The sequence below is a fragment of the Pelobates fuscus genome, chromosome 3, assembly GCF_036172605.1.
Source record: "Pelobates fuscus isolate aPelFus1 chromosome 3, aPelFus1.pri, whole genome shotgun sequence".
NCBI lineage: Eukaryota > Metazoa > Chordata > Amphibia > Anura > Pelobatidae > Pelobates > Pelobates fuscus.
Window position 1 is genome coordinate 8,105,908 of NC_086319.1, and position 25,818 is coordinate 8,131,725.

At 40.9% G+C, this 25,818-nt stretch overlaps 1 protein-coding gene across 1 annotated transcript in view; it reads right to left on the minus strand.

Annotated features, from left to right (window-relative positions):
• The window catches only part of SOX5 (SRY-box transcription factor 5), a 264,806-nt gene that overhangs the window by 181,765 nt on the left and 57,223 nt on the right, over positions 1-25,818 (minus strand). Inside the window, exon 3 of the mRNA XM_063446673.1 lies at positions 22,574-22,784. Within this exon, the coding sequence (XP_063302743.1) occupies positions 22,574-22,784 (211 nt within the window). The remainder of the gene's footprint in view (positions 1-22,573; positions 22,785-25,818) is intronic.

Consider the following 25,818-nt stretch of genomic DNA (forward strand, 5'->3'; position numbering starts at 1 on the left):
GCATGGCCGGGTGACATTGTAGTTCTATATTATGAACATTTACACAGCCGACATGGAACGAAGCAGCACTGCATGGCCGGGTGACATTGTAGTTCTGTATTATAAACATTTACACAGCCGACATGGAACGAAGCAGCACTGCATGGCCGGGTGACATTGTAGTTCTATATTATGAACATTTACACAGCCGACATGGAACGAAGCAGCACTGCATGGCCGGGTGACATTGTAGTTCTGTATTATGAACATTTACACAGCCGACATAGAACGAAGCAGCACTGCATGGCCGGGTGACATTGTAGTTCTATATTATGAACATTTACACAGCCGACATGGAACGAAGCAGCACTGCATGGCCGGGTGACATTGTAGTTCTATATTATGAACATTTACTCAGCCGACATAGAACGAAGCAGCACTGCATGGCCGGGTGACATTGTAGTTCTATATTATGAACATTTACACAGCCGACATAGAACGAAGCAGCACTGCATGGCCGGGTGACATTGTAGTTCTGTATTATGAACATTTACACAGCCGACATAGAACGAAGCAGCACTGCATGGCCGGGTGACATTGTAGTTCTGTATTATGAACATTTACTCAGCCGACATAGAACGAAGCAGCACTGCATGGCCGGGTGACATTGTAGTTCTATATTATGAACATTTACTCAGCCGACATAGAACGAAGCAGCACTGCATGGCCGGGTGACATTGTAGTTCTATATTATGAACATTTACACAGCCGACATGGAACGAAGCAGCACTGCATGGCCGGGTGACATTGTAGTTCTATATTATGAACATTTACACAGCCGACATAGAACGAAGCAGCACTGCATGGCCGGGTGACATTGTAGTTCTATATTATGAACATTTACACAGCCGACATAGAGCGAAGCAGCACTGCATGGCCGGGTGACATTGTAGTTCTATATTATGAACATTTACACAGCCGACATGGAACGAAGCAGCACTGCATGGCCGGGTGACATTGTAGTTCTATATTATGAACATTTACACAGCCGACATAGAGCGAAGCAGCACTGCATGGCCGGGTGACATTGTAGTTCTATATTATGAACATTTACACAGCCGACATAGAACGAAGCAGCACTGCATGGCCGGGTGACATTGTAGTTCTATATTATGAACATTTACACAGCCGACATAGAACGAAGCAGCACTGCATGGCCGGGTGACATTGTAGTTCTATATTATGAACATTTACACAGCCGACATGGAACGAAGCAGCACTGCATGGCCGGGTGACATTGTAGTTCTATATTATGAACATTTACACAGCCGACAAAGAACGAAGCAGCACTGCATGGCCGGGTGACATTGTAGTTCTATATTATGAACATTTACACAGCCGACATGGAACGAAGGAGCACTGCATGGCCGGGTGACATTGCAGTTCTATATTATGAACATTTACACAGCCGACATGGAACGAAGCAGCACTGCATGGCCGGGTGACATTGTAGTTCTATATTATGAACATTTACACAGCCGACATGGAACGAAGCAGCACTGCATGGCCGGGTGACATTGTAGTTCTATATTATGAACATTTACACAGCCGACATAGAGCGAAGCAGCACTGCATGGCCGGGTGACATTGTAGTTCTATATTATGAACATTTACACAGCCGACATAGAACGAAGCAGCACTGCATGGCCGGGTGACATTGTAGTTCTATATTATGAACATTTACACAGCCGACATAGAGCGAAGCAGCACTGCATGGCCGGGTGACATTGTAGTTCTATATTATGAACATTTACACAGCCGACATGGAACGAAGCAGCACTGCATGGCCGGGTGACATTGTAGTTCTATATTATGAACATTTACACAGCCGACATGGAACGAAGGAGCACTGCATGGCCGGGTGACATTGTAGTTCTGTATTATGAACATTTACTCAGCCGACATAGAGCGAAGCAGCACTGCATGGCCGGGTGACATTGTAGTTCTATATTATGAACATTTACACAGCCGACATGGAACGAAGCAGCACTGCATGGCCGGGTGACATTGTAGTTCTATATTATGAACATTTACACAGCCGACATGGAACGAAGCAGCACTGCATGGCCGGGTGACATTGTAGTTCTATATTATGAACATTTACTCAGCCGACATAGAGCGAAGCAGCACTGCATGGCCGGGTGACATTGTAGTTCTATATTATGAACATTTACACAGCCGACATGGAACGAAGCAGCACTGCATGGCCGGGTGACATTGTAGTTCTGTATTATGAACATTTACACAGCCGACATGGAACGAAGCAGCACTGCATGGCCGGGTGACATTGTAGTTCTATATTATGAACATTTACACAGCCGACATGGAACGAAGCAGCACTGCATGGCCGGGTGACATTGTAGTTCTGTATTATGAACATTTACACAGCCGACATGGAACGAAGCAGCACTGCATGGCCGGGTGACATTGTAGTTCTATATTATGAACATTTACACAGCCGACATGGAACGAAGCAGCACTGCATGGCCGGGTGACATTGTAGTTCTATATTATGAACATTTACACAGCCGACATAGAACGAAGCAGCACTGCATGGCCGGGTGACATTGTAGTTCTATATTATGAACATTTACACAGCCGACATAGAGCGAAGCAGCACTGCATGGCCGGGTGACATTGTAGTTCTATATTATGAACATTTACACAGCCGACATGGAACGAAGCAGCACTGCATGGCCGGGTGACATTGTAGTTCTATATTATGAACATTTACACAGCCAACATAGAACGAAGCAGCACTGCATGGCCGGGTGACATTGTAGTTCTGTATTATAAACATTTACACAGCCGACATAGAACGAAGCAGCACTGCATGGCCGGGTGACATTGTAGTTCTATATTATAAACATTTACACAGCCGACATGGAACGAAGCAGCACTGCATGGCCGGGTGACATTGTAGTTCTATATTATGAACATTTACACAGCCGACATAGAACGAAGCAGCACTGCATGGCCGGGTGACATTGTAGTTCTATATTATGAACATTTACACAGCCGACATGGAACGAAGCAGCACTGCATGGCCGGGTGACATTGTAGTTCTATATTATGAACATTTACACAGCCAACATAGAACGAAGCAGCACTGCATGGCCGGGTGACATTGTAGTTCTGTATTATAAACATTTACACAGCCGACATAGAACGAAGCAGCACTGCATGGCCGGGTGACATTGTAGTTCTATATTATGAACATTTACACAGCCGACATAGAACGAAGCAGCACTGCATGGCCGGGTGACATTGTAGTTCTATATTATGAACATTTACACAGCCGACATAGAACGAAGGAGCACTGCATGGCCGGGTGACATTGTAGTTCTATATTATGAACATTTACACAGCCGACATAGAACGAAGCAGCACTGCATGGCCGGGTGACATTGTAGTTCTATATTATGAACATTTACACAGCCGACATAGAACGAAGCAGCACTGCATGGCCGGGTGACATTGTAGTTCTATATTATGAACATCTACACAGCCGACATAGAACGAAGCAGCACTGCATGGCCGGGTGACATTGTAGTTCTGTATTATGAACATTTACACAGCCAACATAGAACGAAGCAGCACTGCATGGCCGGGTGACATTGTAGTTCTATATTATGAACATTTACACAGCCGACATAGAACGAAGGAGCACTGCATGGCCGGGTGACATTGTAGTTCTTTATTATGAACATTTACACAGCCGACATAGAGCGAAGCAGCACTGCATGGCCGGGTGACATTGTAGTTCTGTATAATGAACATTTACACAGCCGACATAGAACGAAGCAGCACTGCATGGCCGGGTGACATTGTAGTTCTATATTATGAACATTTACACAGCCGACATGGAACGAAGCAGCACTGCATGGCCGGGTGACATTGTAGTTCTATATTATGAACATTTACACAGCCGACATGGAACGAAGCAGCACTGCATGGCCGGGTGACATTGTAGTTCTATATTATGAACATTTACACAGCCGACATAGAGCGAAGCAGCACTGCATGGCCGGGTGACATTGTAGTTCTATATTATGAACATTTACACAGCCGACATAGAACGAAGCAGCACTGCATGGCCGGGTGACATTGTAGTTCTGTATAATGAACATTTACACAGCCGACATAGAACGAAGCAGCACTGCATGGCCGGGTGACATTGTAGTTCTATATTATGAACATTTACACAGCCGACATGGAACGAAGCAGCACTGCATGGCCGGGTGACATTGTAGTTCTATATTATGAACATTTACACAGCCGACATGGAACGAAGCAGCACTGCATGGCCGGGTGACATTGTAGTTCTATATTATGAACATTTACACAGCCGACATAGAGCGAAGCAGCACTGCATGGCCGGGTGACATTGTAGTTCTATATTATGAACATTTACACAGCCGACATAGAACGAAGCAGCACTGCATGGCCGGGTGACATTGTAGTTCTGTATTATGAACATTTACACAGCCGACATAGAACGAAGCAGCACTAAATGGCCGGGTGACATTGTAGTTTTATATTATGAACATTTACACAGCCGACATGGAACGAAGCAGCACTGCATGGCCGGGTGACATTGTAGTTCTATATTATGAACATTTACACAGCCGACATGGAACGAAGCAGCACTGCATGGCCGGGTGACATTGTAGTTCTATATTATGAACATTTACACAGCCGACATGGAACGAAGCAGCACTGCATGGCCGGGTGACATTGTAGTTCTATATTATGAACATTTACACAGCCGACATAGAGCGAAGCAGCACTGCATGGCCGGGTGACATTGTAGTTCTATATTATGAACATTTACACAGCCGACATGGAACGAAGCAGCACTGCATGGCCGGGTGACATTGTAGTTCTATATTATGAACATTTACACAGCCGACATAGAGCGAAGCAGCACTGCATGGCCGGGTGACATTGTAGTTCTATATTATGAACATTTACACAGCCGACATAGAACGAAGCAGCACTGCATGGCCGGGTGACGTAGTTCTATATTATGAACATTTACACAGCCGACATAGAGCGAAGCAGCACTGCATGGCCGGGTGACGTAGTTCTATATTATGAACATTTACACAGCCGACATGGAACGAAGCAGCACTGCATGGCCGGGTGACATTGCAGTTCTATATTATGAACATTTACTCAGCCGACATAGAACGAAGCAGCACTGCATGGCCGGGTGACATTGTAGTTCTATATTATGAACATTTACTCAGCCGACATAGAACGAAGGAGCACTGCATGGCCAGGTGACGTAGTTCTTCATTATGAACATTTACTCAGCCAACACAACAATGATTGACAGCTCTTCCTGGGCTCCGCCAGAGCTTCTTACACTATCCCGGTCCCTGATGAGATGAGGCAAACACAAGTTCTCTGGGTAATTAGGAAGCAAGGTCTAGTATAGCTCGTGAAATTGAAGTTGGACAACAGCGGGTTGTCTGTTAATGATTTTGAAGGAGGAATGTCTTGGATTTGATGCCCTGGATAAAACAGTTCTTTGTTAAATTGTTCTATATTAGACACTCTGGATTTTTTCAGAGCTTTTATTCAGCCTTATTATCAGAGCAGTATTAGTGATGTGCTTGGCCGCTTGTGAAAGAGTGTATTACGGGGTGAGAGAAAAGGGTTGGAGAAGGCTGAAATCTCTACTATACCAAGGAGTCTTGATGGAATTAATTTGTGTTGAGATGGAGCAAGTTTAAATATGCCCCAAGTGGAAATGTTTGCTGCTAAAGGGTACCCTTTTGTTTTGGCCCAATGCAGCAAGGAAGTCTCCTAAATAATAAAAAAAATAAAAAAAAAATAAGAGTTACTCCAGCCTAATGATTGTACCTTCCTATTTCACCTCTTAAAACAGATCTAGAACCACCAGATACAGCATAGTATAAGACAGACCTAGACCTACCAGATACATGATACTATAAGACAGATCTAGAACCACCATTTGAGGGGATCTATAACTACCAAGCACAACATACTATAAGACAGATCTAGAACCACTACATACAGCATACTATGAGGTAAATCTAAACCTACTACAAACTGCATACTATCTGATAGATCTAGAACTACCACATACAGCATAATATGATACAGATCTAGAACTATCATATTTGTACACAGGAACTATCACATATAGTATTCAGTAATACAGAAATAGAACTATCACATACAATATATTGTAAGATCTATCATCAACATGTTCTTTTAGACAGATCTAGAATTATCACATATACGGTATATAAATTATTATAGAACTATAGTATAGATCTAGAATTATCACATTTGCAAACTTGAAGATATATCGAGGGCTCCTACATATGCATACACAGAGACATATCTAGAGCTATCACAATTGTATTCTTTGAGACAGAACTATCACAACATACAGTCTAAACAGTGTGATACCGCTCTAGTTGGGTCTTTTCATTGAGAATAAAGATCATTAAAAAAATAATTGTGCCTAGTAGGGAGAAAATCTAATTTAATAATTGGGTCAGAATTACGGATATATTTTACAACACACCATTCTCATTCCATATAACAGATTCTCTGCATTGCCTCATACAGCCCATACTGCTCCCCAGGTCTCAGAATGCAGGCCCAGCTGGTAAAGAAAACTTTGAAGTGATTTCTCCACCATGATCTGTAGTGTTCGTGACTTTCTCCTGGACAGACCCTATTAAAATCCACCAAGCACCCACTAGAACAAGCTGGCCTTTTAATTACAATAAAAAGCTTTGTTAATCACACAGTCACACGGCTGATAGAGTCTGATTAATTTTAATATGCATGATCGTGACAAGAGCCTCATGGGTAAGGGAGGACCCCTTCCAGAGGCTAATATATCACTTAGAGGTCCTCGTGACAGCTCCTGACCAGATTGGGTTTTTATGATTCACAGAGGGTCTCTAACCTTTCATGCTTGGGATGAGAGGGCTCAAAAACAGATGTCTAGTCCTTCACTTTCAGAACAAGAACATAGCAATGAGCTGGGGAGCTGGCACAGCCTGGACGGCATGTCTTTGGTGCTCTGCGTGTCTGTACAAGGACCTAGTGTGGAAAGGTTCAGCAACCACAGCTAGTACACACTCATCTTCCACACTGATTAGCGATAATAGGGCAGTCAATACTTCGGCTGATTAGCGATCCTCACAATAAAAAGCATTATAATTTCTTCTTTCACACAATATATTAATAAATCGGCCATGTTATTTAACAGTAGGGGGGTGAATTATGAGACAGCATACTAATTATACCCATATGGGAATAGGTTATATTTTTCACAATACCCGCTAACACCATATTTTACAAATATTAATGGATTCATTTATTGGCTACATGACTGCTTAACTCTTCTTTCTTTTGGTTGCTATTCACTCAAAGTTTAAACATTAATTTTAATCACTAGCATTCATAGATTTTACAAGGGATAGTCGTTTCCTTCTAAAATCTGTCAAGTTATTCATCATTGCTAGTTTGAGACGAGCACGGTCATTGACAAAAGTGCAAATGATTGGAAAGTCTAAGTGGATTTTTAACATTTTCACCAAAATAGTCAACTTAGAAAAATTACCAAGTCCATTCTGTTTTCATTGTGCCTATTTGGTCTTAAATTTGGAATTCTCTTTGACTTCTGGCAATTCCCACTTTAGTGAATAACCCTGAAATTAACAGATGGAAATCCCAAGAAATGCATCTGAAACAATTTCAATGCAGAATGTGATGTTATTCCAAGTTTTAAAATGATTTATTTGATTTAAATTCCTGTGAGTGCCCACGTTTTATATATATATATACACACACTACAGCATCTTATCATTAGCAAAACCAAAAAAGATAAATAAATTACAAACTGACTGACAGTAATAAAGATTATGCAGATATGATATACACTTCGACTAGCCTATTTAAGGTTATTTTTCTATATACACTTTCTTCCCTATATAACATTTCTGTGAATTTGATGTGCTATATGTGTTAAGGATAATTAATATTAATACTCTGTGATCTCTAATCGATAATGGGAATAACCTACTTAAGGGCATCTCTTTATACACACTTTCTTCTATATATGAAAACTCTTTGAACTTGATGTGCTTTATGTGTTAAGGATAATTAATATTAATACTCTGTGATTTTGAACAAGGATTTCTAATCGATAATGGAAATTTCTGTACTCGTATACTCTGGTCTTATCTTTGTATTGTATTTATTCTGTATATGTGTATTGTATGTCCTATATACACTTGGATGTTATGTCAGTATCCATATAAAAATAATATATACATTTCTTTTTCCTGTATCAACAAATTAATAAGTCTTTCAAAGCTCGTTCGTTATTGGCAATTAAGTATTAGACTCTCTAATTAATGTAATGTAATTATTGTTGATAAGCAGTATACTACTTTCAGCCGTTAAACTACTTGCTTAGGATACTGATTCACAAGTGTATTTTATAATTGTGATTGTTTAAAGTGTGTTATATATATTGTAAAATTGAACAAAGGAGTGCCTGGACCTCTATTACTTTATTCATTTTTGGAAATCTGGTGTTTGACTCCGGCTCAGCAAGCACAATGGCTCAGATTTATGTAATCTAGATACAACTCCATAACGAAGGCCTGCACATTGAATTAGCAGCCAGTGCCAGCTTTCAAGACTCTGGGTCCTTAGCACGATTCCAATTCAATAGGTCAGTGAGGTGCCAGAGGGCAGTGTGTACCGCTCAGTGAGGTGCCAGAGGGCAGTGTGTACCGCGCAGTGAGGTGCCAGAGAGCTATGTGTAGCGCTCAGTGAGGTGCCAAAAGGCTCTGTGTACTGCTCAGTGAGCTATTGGAAAACTCACTGTGGCACTTAGTGGGTTACTGGAAAGCTCAGTGTGGCACTTAGTGAGTTATTGGAAAGCTCAGTGTGGCACTTAGTGAGTTACTGGAAAGCTCAGTGTGGCACTTAGTGAGTTACTGGAAAGCTCAGTGTGGCACTTAGTGAGTTACTGGAAAGCTCAGTGTGGCACTTAGTGAGTTACTGGAAAGCTCAGTGTGGCACTTAGTGAATTACTGGAAAGCTCAGTGTGGCACTTAGTGAGTTACTGGAAAGCTCAGTGTGGCACTTAGTGAGTTACTGTAAAGATCTGTGTGGCACTTAGTGAGTTACTGGAAAGCTCAGTGTGGCACTTAGTGCGTTACTGGAAAGCTCAGTGTGGCACTTAGTGAGTTACTGGAAAGCTCAGTGTGGCACTTAGTGAGTTACTGGAAAGCTCAGTGTGGCACTTGGTGAGTTACTGGAAAGCTCAGTGTGGCACTTGGTGAGTTACTGGAAAACTCAGTGTGGCACTTGGTGAGTTACTGGAAAGCTCAGTGTGGCACTTAGTGAGTTACTGGAAAACTCAGTGTGGCACTTAGTGGGTTACTGGAAAGCTCAGTGTGGCACTTAGTGGGTTACTGGAAAGCTCAGTGTGGCACTTAGTGGGTTACTGGAAAGCTCAGTGTGGCACTTAGTGAGTTACTGGAAAGCTCAGTGTGGCACTTAGTGAGTTACTGGAAAGATCTGTGTGGCACTTAGTGAGTTACTGGAAAGCTCAGTGTGGCACTTAGTGAGTTACTGGAAAGCTCAGTGTGGCACTTAGTGAGTTACTGGAAAGCTCAGTGTGGCACTTAGTGAGTTACTGTAAAGATCTGTGTGGCACTTAGTGAGTTACTGGAAAGCTCAGTGTGGCACTTAGTGCGTTACTGGAAAGCTCAGTGTGGCACTTAGTGAGTTACTGGAAAGCTCAGTGTGGCACTTAGTGAGTTACTGGAAAGCTCAGTGTGGCACTTGGTGAGTTACTGGAAAGCTCAGTGTGGCACTTGGTGAGTTACTGGAAAACTCAGTGTGGCACTTGGTGAGTTACTGGAAAGCTCAGTGTGGCACTTAGTGAGTTACTGGAAAACTCAGTGTGGCACTTAGTGAGTTACTGGAAAGCTCAGTGTGGCACTTAGTGAGTTACTGGAAAGCTCAGTGTGGCACTTAGTGAGTTACTGGAAAGCTCAGTGTGGCACTTAGTGAGTTACTGGAAAGCTCAGTGTGGCACTTAGTGAGTTACTGTAAAGATCTGTGTGGCACTTAGTGAGTTACTGGAAAGCTCAGTGTGGCACTTAGTGCGTTACTGGAAAGCTCAGTGTGGCACTTAGTGAGTTACTGGAAAGCTCAGTGTGGCACTTAGTGAGTTACTGGAAAGCTCAGTGTGGCACTTGGTGAGTTACTGGAAAGCTCAGTGTGGCACTTGGTGAGTTACTGGAAAACTCAGTGTGGCACTTAGTGAGTTACTGGAAAGCTCAGTGTGGCACTTAGTGAGTTACTGGAAAGCTCAGTGTGGCACTTAGTGAGTTACTGGAAAGCTCAGTGTGGCACTTAGTGAGTTACTGGAAAGCTCAGTGTGGCACTTAGTGAATTACTGGAAAGCTCAGTGTGGCACTTAGTGAGTTACTGGAAAGCTCAGTGTGGCACTTAGTGAGTTACTGTAAAGATCTGTGTGGCACTTAGTGAGTTACTGGAAAGCTCAGTGTGGCACTTAGTGCGTTACTGGAAAGCTCAGTGTGGCACTTAGTGAGTTACTGGAAAGCTCAGTGTGGCACTTAGTGAGTTACTGGAAAGCTCAGTGTGGCACTTGGTGAGTTACTGGAAAGCTCAGTGTGGCACTTGGTGAGTTACTGGAAAACTCAGTGTGGCACTTGGTGAGTTACTGGAAAGCTCAGTGTGGCACTTAGTGAGTTACTGGAAAACTCAGTGTGGCACTTAGTGGGTTACTGGAAAGCTCAGTGTGGCACTTAGTGGGTTACTGGAAAGCTCAGTGTGGCACTTAGTGGGTTACTGGAAAGCTCAGTGTGGCACTTAGTGAGTTACTGGAAAGCTCAGTGTGGCACTTAGTGAGTTACTGGAAAGATCTGTGTGGCACTTAGTGAGTTACTGGAAAGCTCAGTGTGGCACTTAGTGAGTTACTGGAAAGCTCAGTGTGGCACTTAGTGGGTTACTGGAAAGCTCAGTGTGGCACTTAGTGGGTTACTGGAAAGATCTGTGTGGCACTTAGTGAGTTACTGGAAAGATCTGTGTGGCACTTAGTGAGTCACTGGAAAGCTCAGTGTGGCACTTAGTGAGTTACTGGAAAGCTCAGTGTGGCACTTAGTGGGTTACTGGAAAGCTCAGTGTGGCACTTAGTGCGTTACTGGAAAGCTCAGTGTGGCACTTAGTGAGTTACTGGAAAGCTCAGTGTGGCACTTAGTGAGTTACTGGAAAGCTCAGTGTGGCACTTAGTGAGTTACTGGAAAGCTCAGTGTGGCACTTAGTGAGTTACTGGAAAGCTCAGTGTGGCACTTAGTGAGTTACTGGAAAGCTCAGTGTGGCACTTAGTGAGTTACTGGAAAGCTCAGTGTGGCACTTAGTGCGTTACTGGAAAGCTCAGTGTGGCACTTAGTGAGTTACTGGAAAACTCAGTGTGGCACTTAGTGAGTTACTGGAAAGATCAGTGTGGCACTTAGTGGGTTACTGGAAAGCTCAGTGTGGCACTTAGTGGGTTACTGGAAAGCTCAGTGTGGCACTTAGTGAGTTACTGGAAAGCTCAGTGTGGCACTTAGTGAGTTACTGGAAAGCTCAGTGTGGCACTTAGTGAGTTACTGGAAAGCTCAGTGTGGCACTTAGTGGGTTACTGGAAAGCTCAGTGTGGCACTTAGTGCGTTACTGGAAAGCTCAGTGTGGCACTTAGTGAGTTACTGGAAAGCTCAGTGTGGCACTTAGTGAGTTACTGGAAAGCTCAGTGTGGCACTTAGTGGGTTACTGGAAAGCTCAGTGTGGCACTTAGTGGGTTACTGGAAAGCTCAGTGTGGCACTTAGTGAGTTACTGGAAAGCTCAGTGTGGCACTTAGTGAGTTACTGGAAAGCTCAGTGTGGCACTTAGTGAGTTACTGGAAAGCTCAGTGTGGCACTTAGTGAGTTACTGGAAAGCTCAGTGTGGCACTTAGTGAGTTACTGGAAAGCTCAGTGTGGCACTTAGTGGGTTACTGGAAAGCTAAGTGTGGCACTTAGTGAGTTACTGGAAAGCTCAGTGTGGCACTTAGTGAGTTACTGGAAAGCTCAGTGTGGCACTTAGTGAGTTAGTGGAAAGCTCAGTGTGGCACTTAGTGGGTTACTGGAAAGATCAGTGTGGCACTTAGTGGGTTACTGGAAAGATCAGTGTGGCACTTAGTGGGTTACTGGAAAGCTCAGTGTGGCACTTAGTGAGTTACTGGAAAGCTCAGTGTGGCACTTAGTGAGTTACTGGAAAGCTCAGTGTGGCACTTAGTGAGTTAGTGGAAAGCTCAGTGTGGCACTTAGTGAGTTAGTGGAAAGCTCAGTGTGGCACTTAGTGAGTTACTGGAAAGCTCAGTGTGGCACTTAGTGAGTTACTGGAAAGCTCAGTGTGGCACTTAGTGAGTTACTGGAAAGCTCAGTGTGGCACTTAGTGGGTTACTGGAAAGCTCAGTGTGGCACTTAGTGAGTTAGTGGAAAGCTCAGTGTGGCACTTAGTGAGTTACTGGAAAGCTCAGTGTGACACTTAGTGAGTTACTGGAAAGCTCAGTGTGGCACTTAGTGGGTTACTGGAAAGCTAAGTGTGGCACTTAGTGAGATGCCAACTTAAGCTTTAAAAACAATCAAAATAAATTATATGACAAATGAGCCCAATTTTCTGAAATACATTAAAAGGTAAAATAAATTGAAGGAAAAAATGTAAATTAAACATCTATGTGGATACATTTTGAAGTCCTGTGAAAATTGCTGGCACTTTATAAGGAGGAGAGTAAATTAAAGTAGCAGAGTATATTTAAAACAAGAAAAACTACCAAAACAAGAGGACAAAGTTTTAAGGCAAATGTTTTAAAAGTAATATCAGGAAGTATTACTTTACCGAGAGGGTAGTGGATGCATGCAATAGCCTTCCAGCTGAAGTGGTAGAGGTTAATTAACACAGTGAAGGAGTTTAAAGGGAATCTCCAGTGCCAGGAAAACAATCCGTTTTCCTGGCACTGGAGGTTCCCTCTCCCTCCCACCCCCAATCCCCGGTTACTGAAGGGGTGAACTTACCTGAGGCAGCGACGTTGTCCCTCGTCGCTGACTCCTCCTCCTTCTTACTACGTCGGCCGGTTGGCAAAACTGATCCCGCTCACAGGCCGAGAAGACATAATGCGCATGCGCGGCAATGCCGCGCATGCGCATTAGGTCTCCCCATAGGTTAGCATTGAAAACTAATTTCAATGCTTTCCTATGGGGATTTGAGCGACGCTGGAGGTCCTCACACAGCGTGAGGACGTCCAGCGACGCTCTAGCACAGAAAATCTGTGCTATAGAGCAGGAAGTTCCCTCTAGTGGCTGTCTAGTAGACAGCCACTAGAGGTGGAGTTAACCCTGCAAGGTAATTATTGCAGTTCATAAAAAACTGCAATAATTAAACTTGCAGGGTTAAGAGTAGTGAGAGTTGGCACCCAGACCACTCCAATGGGCAGAAGTGGTCTGGGTGCCTGGAGTGTCCTTTTAAGCATGAGTGGGATAGGCATAAGGCTATCCTAGCTGTAAGATAAGGCCAAGGACTAATGGAAGTATTTAGAAAATTGGGCAGACTCATCTGCCGTCACATTCAATGTTTCTATAAAGAAAACTAAACAATTCTCACTCCCATTAAGATGCTTTGATTTATATTGGTCAGAAATAAATTCACAGACAGCAAAAAAGGAAGCATTTTAATAGTAAATATTTTAATTTCCCAAAGTGCCATGCTGAGCACAATGCTTGGACCGTGCTCTCTAATTGAGGTGCCTGGGGCTTTAGGTAGAAGGTTAAGTGACTTCACAAAGGTCGCAAGGAACTTGTTTTCAGTCCTGACCTTAACGCTTTGATGTATTTAAAACAAGTTAATTTACTAGCTTTGGCCCTGAAGCCTTACTGCTGAGGAGCATGTGTCACAGGCTTCACCAGAACAAAGAAGGTATATAATGGAATCCATACAGACATAGGCATGCAAACAGCAGGGCAGTATGGCGAAACTGGACTACGTATACACCATTTAGAGATTAACACATAACACTCTGGGTGTTTCCGTCTATAGAGGAGATATAAATATTCAGACAAAGATTAGAGTTGCATGTGTCTATATAAGTAATATATACATATAAATATGTGGTATAGGTGACTTATTCCATTAACGTACTCTATACAGATATATATTAATATTAGAGCAGTATAGGTGACTTATTCCATTAACGTACTCTATACAGATATATATTAATATTAGAGCAGTATGGGTGACTTATTCCATTAACGTACTCTATACAGATATATATTAATATTAGAGCAGTATGGGTGACTTATTCCATTAACGTACTCTATACAGATATATATTAATATTAGAGCAGTATGGGTGACTTATTCCATTAACGTACTCTATACAGATATATATTAATATTAGAGCAGTATGGGTGACTTATTCCATTAACGTACTCTATACAGATATATATTAATATTAGAGCAGTATAGGTGACTTATTCCATTAACGTACTCTATACAGATATATAATAATATTAGAGCAGTATAGGTGACTTATTCCATTAACGTACTCTATACAGATATATATTAATATTAGAGCAGTATGGGTGACTTATTCCATTAACTTACTCTATACAGATATATATTAATATTAGAGCAGTATGGGTGACTTATTCCATTAACGTACTCTATACAGATATATATTAATATTAGAGCAGTATGGGTGACTTATTCCATTAACGTACTCTATACAGATATATATTAATATTAGAGCAGTATAGGTGACTTATTCCATTAACGTACTCTATACAGATATATAATAATATTAGAGCAGTATAGGTGACTTATTCCATTAACGTACTCTATACAGATATATATTAATATTAGAGCAGTATGGGTGACTTATTCCATTAACGTACTCTATACAGATATATATTAATATTAGAGCAGTATGGGTGACTTATTCCATTAACGTACTCTATACAGATATATATTAATATTAGAGCAGTATGGGTGACTTATTCCATTAACGTACTCTATACAGATATATATTAATATTAGAGCAGTATGGGTGACTTATTCCATTAACGTACTCTATACAGATATATATTAATATTAGAGCAGTATAGGTGACTTATTCCATTAACGTACTCTATACAGATATATATTAATATTAGAGCAGTATAGGTGACTTATTCCATTAACGTACTCTATACAGATATATATTAATATTAGAGCAGTATGGGTGACTTATTCCATTAACGTACTCTATACAGATATATATTAATATTAGAGCAGTATGGGTGACTTATTCCATTAACGTACTCTATACAGATATATATTAATATTAGAGCAGTATGGGTGACTTATTCCATTAACGTACTCTATACAGATATATATAAATATTAGAGCAGTATGGGTGACTTATTCCATTAACGTACTCTATACAGATATATATTAATATTAGAGCAGTATAGGTGACTTATTCCATTAACGTACTCTATACAGATATATATTAATATTAGAGCAGTATGGGTGACTTATTCCATTAACGTACTCTATACAGATATATATAAATATTAGAGCAGTATGGGTGACTTATTCCATTAACGTACTCTATACAGATATATATTAATATTAGAGCAGTATAGGTGACTTATTCCATTAACGTACTCTATACAGATATATATTAATATTAGAGCAGTATGGGTGACTTATTCCATTAACGTACTCTATACAGATATATATTAATATTAGAGCAGTATGGGTGACTTATTCCATTAACGTACTCTATACAGATATATATTAATATTAGAGCAGTATGGGTGACTTATTCCATTAACGTACTCTATACAGATATATATTAATATTAGAGCAGTATAGGTGACTTATTCCATTAACGTACTCTATACAGATATATAATAATATTAGAGCAGTATAGGTGACTTATTCCATTAACGTACTCTATACAGATATATATTAATATTAGAGCAGTATGGGTGACTTATTCCATTAACGTACTCTATACAGATATATATTAATATTAGAGCAGTATGGGTGACTTATTCCATTAACGTACTCTATACAGATATATATTAATATTAGAGCAGTATGGGTGACTTATTCCATTAACGTACTCTATACAGATATATATTAATATTAGAGCAGTATAGGTGACTTATTCCATTAACGTACTCTATACAGATATATATTAATATTAGAGCAGTATGGGTGACTTATTCCATTAACGTACTCTATACAGATATATATTAATATTAGAGCAGTATGGGTGACTTATTCCATTAACGTACTCTATACAGATATATATTAATATTAGAGCAGTATAGGTGACTTATTCCATTAACGTACTCTATACAGATATATAATAATATTAGAGCAGTATAGGTGACTTATTCCATTAACGTACTCTATACAGATATATATTAATATTAGAGCAGTATGGGTGACTTATTCCATTAACGTACTCTATACAGATATATATTAATATTAGAGCAGTATGGGTGACTTATTCCATTAACGTACTCTATACAGATATATATTAATATTAGAGCAGTATGGGTGACTTATTCCATTAACGTACTCTATACAGATATATATTAATATTAGAGCAGTATAGGTGACTTATTCCATTAACGTACTCTATACAGATATATATTAATATTAGAGCAGTATGGGTGACTTATTCCATTAACGTACTCTATACAGATATATATTAATATTAGATTATATTATATATTAATATTAGAATATTAGACTTTGTCCATACAAGTACTATATACAGGTTACAGGAAAACCCCAATTCTGTACAGAATTAAGAACAATGTGTCCGTGTTCGTGTGGATGTCAGCTGAGTGGTATACAGAATCCATTACCCAGACATCCAGCTGACAGCTTGGGTCCGATATATACATTCTGTCATAACAGACACCATCCCAGTCCATCTCCAATAAATGAAAGTCTCAATGAAAGCTGCACAGACTATATGGAGATATCTTGCTCCATGAGCAGTTCTATTCTGTTCGTACAGATAATCACAGCGGCCTCTTCCGGACCTATTCCCCCTACTTCTCTGCAACTGTATTTTGTGGAAGAAAGCAAAACGCTGGAGGCGAGATCAGCTTGAGGTCTGCCAGAGCGTATAAGAAGTTAAAATACCCTGCGCATTAATTATGTTATTGTAAGACAGGCCATGTAATCACGCAAACTATCCATCCAAATGGTTCACTTTGTAAGATGTGTCTGGGTCATTAAATACTTGTGCAGGGTTTCATGTCCTTAGGCCCTTATTACCAAAAGGTTTGGGATAGATTTTCCATGGGATTTCCTTTGTAAACTGTAATAAAATGATGGAGGATCCAAGCTGGCTGCCTGCACGGTGCTCTCAGCTCACCATCTATAAATGCTCTAAAATCAATACCTTAACTAGCTCTGGATAATCCGGTCCCCTAAAGGAGTCAACTACATATCCCACAATGCTTAGCCAACATTTTGGCAAATGTACTTGATAAATATTTTCAATGCCAGGCAGCCATCAGTAGCCTGAACCATGTGAAAGGTTACAAAGTATCGCACGTGGCCAGACATTATCAGGAGTGACCATAAACAGAAGTCACAATAAGACGCGTTCCTTCCTATAGAGCACATTATTTTCTACTGGAATATTGATCTCCTGTAGGTTTATAATTGAACTGAAAGTGATTTCCTAAACGTGCTGCAAAACCTCTCAGACAGGAACAGCTAAAAATAAAATAATTCCTGCACTTCCCTTCCTGACAACAATGCAGATTACTGAGCTATCTCCTCTCCTGCTGTGCTCAATGAACTGTACTCTGTGTTATCAGGTTTAATCCTCACATTGCTCAGGTGTACCGGCCACTACTCAGGAATACTTGACCGTGTTCCCCTTAAGCATGCTTTTATGAGAGATCCAGCAGGGAAACAGTTTATAAAGTAATGTTTATAGCAACCCCACCCTGAAGTTAGCTTAAAAAAATGCATTTGATGAAAACTGCCGGATGAGGTTGCTACAAATAATATAAGCTCTTACAGTATGTTAAACAGATCACGTGTTAGTTTGGAAATTAAAGCATTGGGTGTTTAGAGTGACACAGAAAATGATCTTGTCCTAAACTGGACTGTTTGATAATTTTTATGATTTGTTTTTCGGGTTGTAAACTGCCTGCCAGGACATTGAGTTAGGTATTGGTGTCTTTGGCATCTCCCCTGATGTTTTGCCAGCATTAAAGCTGTAAGAGCATAATGGGAGATGCAGTCCACAACATCTGGAGTGTCAAGCACTGCATATCCCTGGTTCTAAGGGTTGGTAAAATGAATAAGTGTTAACATTTCAATAATGCAATGCCTCTGTATGTTTCTGTGTGTGTCTCACTGACTTTCTGTCTGTGTATGTTTCTGTGTGTGTCTCACTGACTTTCTGTCTCTGTATGTTTCTGTGTGTGTCTCACTGACTTTCTGTCTCTGTATGTTTCTGTGTGTGTCTCACGGACTTTCTCTCTGTATGTTTCTGTGTGTGTCTCACGGACTTTCTGTCTCTGTAGGTTTCTGTGTGTGTCTCACGGACTTTCTCTCTGTATGTTTCTGTGCGTGTCTCACTGACTTTCTGTCTCTGTATGTTTCTGTGTGTGTCTCACGGACTTTCTCTCTGTATGTTTCTGTGTGTGTCTCACGGACTTTCTGTCTCTGTAGGTTTCTGTGTGTGTCTCACGGACTTTCTCTCTGTATGTTTCTGTGCGTGTCTCACTGACTTTCTGTCTCTGTATGTTTCTGTGTGTGTCTCACGGACTTTCTCTCTGTATGTTTCTGCGTGTGTCTCACAGACTTTCTGTCTCTGTAGGTTTCTGTGTGTCTCACGGACTTTCTCTCTGTATGTTTCTGTGCGTGTCTCACTGACTTTCTGTCTCTGTATGTTTCTGTGTGTGTCTCACTGACTTTCTGTCTCTGTAGGTTTCTGTGTGTGTCTCACGGACTTTCTCTCTGTATGTTTCTGTGCGTGTCTCACTGACTTTCTGTCTCTGTATGTTTCTGTGTGTCTCACGGACTTTCTCTCTGTATGTTTCTGTGCGTGTCTCACTGACTTTCTCTCTGTATGTTTCTGTATGTGTCTCACTGACTTTCTGTCTCTGTATGTTTTTGTGTGTGTCTCCCTGACTTTCTGTCTCTGTATGTTTCTGTGTGTGTCTCACGGACTTTCTCTCTGTATGTTTCTGTATGTGTCTCACTGACTTTCTGTCTCTGTATGTTTTTGTGTGTGTCTCCCTGACTTTCTGTCTCTATATGTTTCTGTGTGTGTCTCCCTGACTTTCTGTCTCTATATGTTTCTGTGTGTGTCTCCCTGACTTTCTGTCTCTCTGTATGTTTCTCTGTGTGTCTCCCTGACTTTCTGTATGTTTCTGTGTGCGCCTATATTTATTTCTCTCTTTTTCTTCATGCTCTATACGTTTTGTCCAAGGCAACAAATACGTGAGACAGGATCAAACTCTTTGGAGCGCTTACAGAGGTTTACATGGGAAATACAAATGGTACTGAATTATACCCTACCTAATTCTGTGGGTATTTTCCTAGTGTCAAGCCCCTCGATTTCACAGATGTCATGTTACCAAATAGGCTATAGTGCTATTCTGGCGTCAATTTAGATATGTGTTCCCATTGGTCTTCAAAATAGTGTCATAATCACATCCATTTTAACACAAACAGTTCCTTGTATTCTTGTGACATTCAAGAATCACTTTAGGCATTGCTAACTCTGAACCTGTGTTAGTACAAGACACTATGACTTAATATGTCATTCCTGTGACATCGCCCTTTCACGTTTTAGCGTTGTAGGAGTGACATAGGCCAATTACAAGAGTCTTAAGGCTAATATTCTTTGCCCTGTTGTGGTTTACCTTGTGGTGAAGAGAGAGCATGTTATTACTATTAATCTGATTTCTGAATTACTGACATTAGTTTGCTCTTGGCTACTCTACCTTTTTCAATGCTTGACTTTGGCCTTCCATATTGTTATTGCTTCCTTGTGAGATCTCAGACCTCGGCTAGTTCTTCACTTTGTTGTTATCTTTAACTAAGTTTCTATGCCGGTGTTAAAGGTGTGACCTAGTTATTGCATGTTGGGCCAGGTGTTTTCGTAACAACAGGCTACCATTCACTGGAAAGAACGTAATATTTGCATTAATTTATATTAAGTGATGTATAGTTTCAGGAATAATCATGCAGAATGGGTGAATTTATATATATATATACACCGGTATATATCTCAGTTATTACCCTGTTCTTGTCAGTTTGTTGGTAATTAGATTCCAGGTGGTTAGCGCTCAGCAGACTGTGAAATAGGCAGCATGAACTGCTGGATAAGGAAGATTGCAGAGTATATCATGAACATACACTCTGAAAAAGATGGAGACTGAAACAGGCCAGGGCATGATATGTACAAAACAATAAACTGCTCGGGGGTATTAACCGCGTCAAACACAAACAAACAATCTGAGCATATCAGGACATCTGAATATAAATGATGATTTGGTTTGAAGAAAACGAGGATGGGGGAGCCTGATTGTTAAGAAAAACAGAGGGCATTATAGAGAAGGACCCCTTTTAATGTCCGACTATAAACCAGAGCATGCTTCACCCCCACGACCCCTTTTCACATCATTTATCATTCTTTCTTACTTTTAACTTTCCTTCACGGTTTGTACGAAGACAAAAAAAAGCAGCATTTCCTACATAAATTTTTCTTTCTTTGTGAGAAGGAGAAGCGGAGCCATGAATATGGTTCTCTCATAATGACTTAACAAAGGCTTAATGAAATTTTCATCACAACCCGCTGTTCATTTTAATGGCCTTTGCAAGACAATAGAACAATAGGTAGGAAAAAGGAAAAAAGAGAAATAAAAAAAAAATAAAATAAAAAAAAGAGAATGTCCTACATTGGACGGCTTTTTCTTCTCGCTCTTATTTTCAAAGAATCACAGATCTTTTGTTTGTACATTTTTGCAAAAGCGGAGATAATGTGCGGACGCAGAATCCATTTTAACGTCTGCCTCTAACCTTTGCTAATGGGGTCTCTGGAACATGTGCAATCTCTTACTTAAATCTGTATCCTCGCACGTTGCAGGCGTTTGTGCGTTTTTCTATCACGGAAACAACCTCACCACTTACAGCGTTCACTTATTCATACGGGCACAGATTATAGGCTGAGGCAGGCATTAGTAATGAAAGAAACTAAACAGGGGGCGCTTGGTATCATTGCCAAACATTGAACACTCTCTACATTTCAACAACAATTTCTAGCTTTTTTGCAAATATATTCCCTTTTGCTCCTTGGTCTCTCTTATTTCTATGGTTATGGCCCAAGTGGCTTTAATCGATTGAACCCCACTTAGTGTCCGCACAGGGTAGCATCGTCTCTCACTAACCCATCCAAGATCTGTAACTAGTACAGTGTCTCAAAGCTCCCTAAGAGGGACCTTTTTTGTGTATTAAATAGCTACAAAGTTTAAGGAAATTAAAGGATTTTACTTGGTAACTTAACACATGCTGCCTGCATGTTGCTATTAACTTGCAGCACGGGATGTAACATTCACTACCAGAGAAAATGCCGAGAGGACACCGGGATTGGTTGATACATTTGCCAGTCTCTGTAGATGAATCTGCATAACTTGCAGATCCTTGGGACTGGTAATAAAACATTCAGGGGCAAGGACCTTTTCATAGTTTATAATACATTAACCCCTTAAGGACACATGATGGAAATATTCAGTCGTGATTCCCTTTTATTTCAGAAGTTGTGTCCTTAAGGGGTTAAAGAGGGGTCTCCACATTTCAGTCTATAGAAATATACTAATGTAATTGTCAATGTGGCAATCCTGTGTAATTTGAAGCCCAAAGACTTTGCAAAATAATGCCAAGAAGAGGGCAGTATGCACCAATTGTTAACTGACTGGCCCTCCTAAAATGGCAGTGTAAATATATATATATACAGGTTTGTCGTATATCCAGTGCTGGTTTAAACCAGGGATATGTTGACAGACAACCCAACCCTGGGCCAATCATTGATTAAGATTAAATAAAGCAAGTCAGTCCATGCCTCTGATAAACCACAAATCATACATGTATTCATAAACAAAGCAAACAGGAATAGAAGCAGGAAAGTTTGTCTTTTGTTCCGAATACAATGCAATATCTCAAAACACAAAACAATACTCACAGTATTGCAACAGGTCTTACTGCTGGTAACAGAATATACAGAATTTCAGCCAAGGGGGAGGAGAGGGACCAAAAAAACAAACAAAAAAAAACTTTACCCATTCATATCCAACTGGGTGCACAAAATGAAAATAACCAGTTTTTTTCTAAAACTTGCAAAACTGAGATTAACAATCAGTTTAAATCCCACATTTTGTCTTACCTTCTGGTTCACTTTTGATAAGCTCTTCCATTTTCCTCTGCTTCAGTGTGTCTACCACATCCGCCAAGCTACCCTTACGTCTTTCAGGGGTTCCTATGCCAGAGTTTGCCAAAAATTCTGCAGTCTGGCGCACACCATCTTCAGCCTTTAAAGGTGAGGTAGCTGTGTTGTGTGGCGCAAATGAAGACATCACCTTATTGCCATCAATTTCCTGCATGAGAAAAAAACAATGCATGAATGGAGTGCTTTAGGCATACATGGAGGGTGTGAATGGAGTGCTCGGGGTATGAATGGAGGGCCTGGAGGTATGAATGGAGGGCTCGTGGTATAAATGGAGGGTTTGGGGCATAAATTTAGGGCTCCATTCATAAATTGAGGAGTAGGTTTAACTTATAAAAGAAGGCAATTTCTGGAAAATAAATAAATAAATACACAAAATGAAAGTGTCTGATAACATTGTACAATTAAAACCCAATCATAAAATGAATGCTGTACGTAGTAGAGAGTCCTATGTGTGTGATCTAAAAACTAAAAATATATTACCTAAAAACTAAAAATATAAAAACACGTCAAATTTGAGCACTCTATAAAAGATCGCCCAAATAACAGTGTGTGAACAGTATTCAGTTCCACAATTATAAACGGACGTATATAAGGGGGTTTCAAATCAGTTTCCAAGAGACTAACTTCGATGTGTATTACAGAGCAACATGCAGATGTGTCTGCATTTAATCCTGTATCTCGTGCAGCAAATTACAGTATGAACATAGATGCCTTACGGAGCCCTTGGACAGATCACAAGGAAGATTTGTGAAATTGGTACAAATCTATAAACAAATCAAAATCAACCATATCATTCACAGGCAGCAAGCACATTTACTCCCTCACCACAACGTCACAACAATAATAGATGTTCTATACACTCTCTACATTAATACACAACATGCAATTTCTTTCTGTCTTGATCCTTTCACTCCAGTTTGACATCCCTAGTAGTTGGGACTTGTTTTGTTATTAAAACGAAAAAAAATTTATATGCTAGGCTTATAATACGAATATACAGATAACTTATTGAGCATCCTCATTACCCACTGCCTCACAGAGCTTCTGAGCCTGAGGACCTGAAAACGGAGATACCTGAAGAGCACTTGCCCCCCAATAATCTGCTCAAATCACAGAGAGTGTGGCACTGGTAATCCAGGAGCTGCTAAGCAGGGTCGTACTCATCCTCCTTCCCAGCACTGGGCGCAGGATTGTAAAGACACACTTGATGACACATTGTCCTCAGACACACATAGTGCTGTCATTATAACAGAGTTTTGTTAATGTCCTTGTTTCCTTGTGGTAAAGTGAGTTGTCTTTCATGGACAGTTTTCTCTTCAGGTCAGTGGAAGCCACTCGCGTTCTGCCACCTGGAAGTATCTTGGTGCCTATTGTTTACAAACATTCTGAAATGCCGTATTGGGGTATTCTGACATGTTGGAGGCTGAGTGCAATGATCCACGTGTGTAGGTAATTTCTGCAGTGCCACTCTTAATGAATGCATGCCTTAGGCAGTGTGGTCTATTCTCGTTTGTCCACTGCATCTTCATCTGGTATAAAGGCCTTTTTATCAGAACTAAAAGAGCACAATACTTACATAAACGACTCCCAAACCTGATACAGTATGCATGCAGTAGTGATAGTTACGACACACAGCATCACTCAGTGAACCCCCAGCTCTCACACCTTAGGCACACTGTCCTTCAACATTCTCCCCCCCCCCCCAAAAAAATCCATACATTCAGTCACTGCTCTCAAGCTATATCTTAAATGATATAATAATATGTTTAACCCCTCAATGCACAACTGAGGGGTTAAAAGTCACACAAACGTTAAGATACTCTTGTACCCATTAAAAGGAATTAAAACATTTTTCTTTTTTGTGATGTTTTTATAATGTAATGTAGGGGTTAACTTGCATGAGGGACCTTGCCTTATCCAGAACACCTCATATTTATGGAGGCATAAGCTCAAAGTAACAATATGAAGGGTTCTTGTGGAAATCATTAGCCCGTGATCAAGGACCTGTAGGCTGCAGGTAATCGTTAGCTCACCAGGCTGCATTATACACGATCGCTACTTTGAACAGAATAGCGTATAATACATCAGGTCTGTATACATATAATTTGTACAGTGTGTGGGATAATCTTCTGAAATTAAATGCAAACAAGAGCAAAAGCTTTATTTTTTGAAATCGCAAAAAAATCATAAAAAATAAATATATAAAAGTGCTGTACATAGAATGGGGCTGCCTGAAGTAGGGAATGAATGTCACGCATTGCACAGTTAAACAAATTCCTAATTTGCAAATGACAAATACATGAACAATTTCTGAGAATACACAGGGCCCATATACACAGCATGATGAGGGCCCATATACACAGCATGATGAGGGCCCATATACACAGCATGATGAGGAGCCATATACACAGCATGGTGAGGGCCCATATACACAGCATGGTGAGGGCCCATATACACAGCATGATGAGGGGCCATATACACAGCATGATGAGGGCCCATATACACAGCAAGATGAGGGCCCATATACACAGCATGATGAGGGCCCATATACACAGCATGATGAGGGGCCATATACACAGCATGATGGGGGCCCATATACACAGCAAGATGAGGGCCCATATACACAGCATGATGAGGGCCCATATACACAGCATGATGAGGGCCCATATACACAGCATGATGAGGGCCCATATACACAGCATGATGAGGGCCCATATACACAGCATGATGAGGGCCCATATACACAGCATGATGGGGGCCCATATACACAGCATGATGAGGGGCCATATACACAGCATGATGAGGGCCCATATACACAGCATGATGGGGGCCCATATACACAGCATGATGAGGGGCCATATACACAGCATGATGAGGGCCCATATACACAGCATGATGAGGGGCCATATACACAGCATGATGGGGGCCCATATACACAGCATGATGAGGGCCCATATACACAGCATGATGAGGGCCCATATACACAGCATGATGGGGGCCCATATACACAGCATGATGAGGGCCCATATACACAGCATGATGAGGGCCCATATACACAGCATGATGGGGGCCCATATACACAGCATGATGAGGGGCCATATACACAGCATGATGAGGGCCCATATACACAGCATGATGAGGGGCCATATACACAGCTTGATGAGGGCCCATATACACAGCTA